Source organism: Eulemur rufifrons, chromosome 2 (genome assembly GCF_041146395.1).
Source record: "Eulemur rufifrons isolate Redbay chromosome 2, OSU_ERuf_1, whole genome shotgun sequence".
NCBI lineage: Eukaryota > Metazoa > Chordata > Mammalia > Primates > Lemuridae > Eulemur > Eulemur rufifrons.
Genome location: NC_090984.1, coordinates 8120196 through 8122868, shown reverse-complemented (window position 1 = coordinate 8122868; position 2673 = coordinate 8120196). Strand labels below are relative to the sequence as shown.

Below are 2673 nucleotides of genomic sequence, written 5' to 3'. Positions count from 1 at the left end.
TGTTGCTCTACCCAGCAGTTATATACTAGCACCAGAATTGCAGTATGAGAGGACACGGGTATAGAAAGAGATTAACAGTCTGAGAAAATCATGGAATAAATGCTTAGAGTCACCACCATCATGTAAACTTCTTACCAATAGAGTATATGTCCCCAATGCTGTCAGTCTCCACTATCTTCTACACATATGGGATGTTTCAGGACTCAGTGGCCTTTGAGGATGTGGCTGTCAACTTCACCCTGGAGGAGTGGGCTTTGCTGGATCCTTCCCAGAAGAATCTGTACAGACATGTAATGCAGGAAACCCTGAAGAACCTGGCCTCTGTAGGTAAGGGTGAATTAGAGAACTCAGTGAATTAGAGAACAAGAGTTTCTTGTTTATCAATGCTGTTTTGTGATTTGGAATATGACATGAAATACTTTGAATAAATCAGGCATTGTTGCAGTGTACCATGAACATAAAATCTAATAATTTTTTCATAATTTTATAATAATTCATGACTTTTTTTCTGGGTCTGCAATTTAGGGACAAAATGGAAAGACCAGAACATTGAAGATCAGTACAAAAATCCCAGGAGAAATCTAAGGTAATTTGCACTCACAGGACAAAGCAATGTCTTTAAAGAAAATTTTAGATTATCAGAAAATGTTAAAAACATGCACACAAAACAAATAACCCCAGGGTCAAATTATTTTATTCTCAGAAAATTTTCTCTAAAAATGCATACTTAAATGTGACAAAGATGTTTAATGTCTGAATTTATTTGATAATACTATGCAACCCCATATGATTATTATTTTTTGATAATAAGTATGGCTAGGCCATCTTGCAGAGCTTATTGTCCATTCATGTTCAGATAATCCAGAAAGAGAAGAAAGCCTATGCTGTCCTTGATAATGTTAAAAATGCAAGTGCCACTTATTAAATGCAAAATCGTTTATAAATAAACCAGTAATAATGTGCTTCTCATTCTGTACAGAAGTCTTATGGGAGAGAGATGCATTGAAAGTCAACAAAGTAGTCAGTATGGAGAAAGCTTCGGCCAGGTTCCAGATCATATCCTAAACAAGAAAACTCCCGGAGTAAAACCTTGTGAAAAGAGTGTGTGTGGAGAAGTCTCCACTGGTCATTCATCTTTGAATACGCACATCAGAGCTGACCCTGGACACAAACCGTATGAGTATCAGAAATATAGGAAAAAGCCATACACACATAAGCAACGTGAGAAAGCCTTCAGTTATCGCTACTCCTTTCGAACACGTGAAGGGCCTCCCACTGGAGAGAAACCCTATGATTGTAAGGAATGTGGACAAACCTTCGTTTCTCTCATAGACTTTCGAAGACACATGGTAAAGCATAGTGGAGACGGACCTCATAAATGTAAGTTTTGTGGAAAACACTTTGCTTCTCTCAGTTTATATCTTATACATGAAATAATTCACACTGGAGAGAAACCATATAAATGTAAACAATGTGGTAAAGCTTTCGGTTGGTACAGTTCTGTTCGAGCACATGAAAGAACTCACACTGGAGAGAAGCCCTATCAATGTAAGCAATGTGGGAAAGAATTCATTCATTACAGTTCCTTTCATAGACATGAAAGGATTCACACAGGACAGAAGCCGTATGGATGTAAGGAATGTAGGAAAGCCTTCAACTGTCCTAGTTCCCTTCGCAGTCATGAAATGACTCACACTGGAGAAAAACCCTATGAATGTAAGGAATGTGGGAAAGCATTTACTCATCGTGTAAGCTTTGAATGTCACATGAGAATACACACTGGAGATAGACCTTATAAGTGTCAGCTATGTGGGAAAGCCTTTTATTCTCTACGGTCATTACAAAAGCATGACAAAACTCACACCGGAGAGAAACCCTATGAATGCAAGCAATGTGGGAAAGCCTTCAGTTGTTCCACTTCCTTTCGGATACATGAAAGGACGCACACTGGAGAGAAACCCTATGAGTGTAAGCACTGTGGGAAAGCCTTCAGCTGTTCCAAGTACATTCGAATACATGAAAGGACGCACACTGGAGAGAAACCCTATGAATGTCAGCACTGTGGGAAAGCCTTCCATTATGTCAGTTCCTTTCGTAGACATGAAAGGGCTCACACTGAAGGGAAACCCTATAAATGTAAGTATTGTGATAAAGCCTTTACATCTTCAACAAACTTTCGAATACATGAAATAATTCACACTGGAGAGAAACCCTATGAATGTAAGGAATGTGGAAAAACCTTCATTCGTTCTAGTTCCTGTCAAAAACATGAAAGAACTCATACTATTAATATATGAGAAAATCCAGTTAACATAAGGAATTAGGAAAACATTCAGTTGTCCCAGTTCCTTTTTTTGTTTGGAGACAGAGTCTTGCTCTGTTGCCCTGGGTAGAGTGGTGCAGTGTGTCACTCACAGCTCACTGCAGCCTCAAATCCAAGGCTCAAGCAATCCTCTTGCCTCAGCCTCCCAAGTATCTGGGACTGTCGGAGTGTACCATGACACCTGGCTAATTTTTCTAATTTTTGTAGAGATGGGGTCCCATTCTTGCTCAAGCTGGTCTCAAAGTCCTGAGCTCAGGCAATCCTCCCACCTTGGCCTCCCAGAGTGCTAGGATTCGAGGCGTGAGCCACTGTACCCGGCTGTCCCAGTTCCTTTCAAGCACAGCAGAGAA

At 40.0% G+C, this 2673-nt stretch overlaps 1 protein-coding gene across 2 annotated transcripts; it reads left to right on the top strand.

Annotated features, from left to right (window-relative positions):
* Nucleotides 1-257: 257 nt before the first annotated feature.
* LOC138399898 (zinc finger protein 491-like) lies at nt 258-2367 on the top strand. Of its 2 annotated transcripts, XM_069494636.1 has the most exons (3): nt 258-327; nt 526-586; nt 980-2367. In XM_069494636.1, the coding sequence occupies exons 1-3, from the start codon at nt 294-296 to the stop codon at nt 2295-2297; spliced, it is 1413 nt and encodes a 470-aa protein (XP_069350737.1). In that variant the 5' UTR covers nt 258-293; the 3' UTR covers nt 2298-2367. The 2 variants fall into 2 exon arrangements, with proteins under 2 accessions (XP_069350737.1, XP_069350745.1); XM_069494644.1 differs by lacking the exon at nt 526-586 and having other exon boundaries at nt 311-327.
* Nucleotides 2368-2673: the final 306 nt, after the last annotated feature.

What these genes read in the sequence shown, in the direction of transcription:
- LOC138399898 (XM_069494636.1), top strand. Translation starts at nt 294, where the DNA reads ATGCAGGAAACCCTGAAGAACCTGGCCTCTGTAG. An exon ending in GAAGAACCTGGCCTCTGTAG is followed by an intron (nt 328 to 525) that starts GTAAGGGTGAAT and finishes TCTGCAATTTAG; the next exon opens with GGACAAAATGGAAAGACCAG. An exon ending in AATCCCAGGAGAAATCTAAG is followed by an intron (nt 587 to 979) that starts GTAATTTGCACT and finishes CATTCTGTACAG; the next exon opens with AAGTCTTATGGGAGAGAGAT.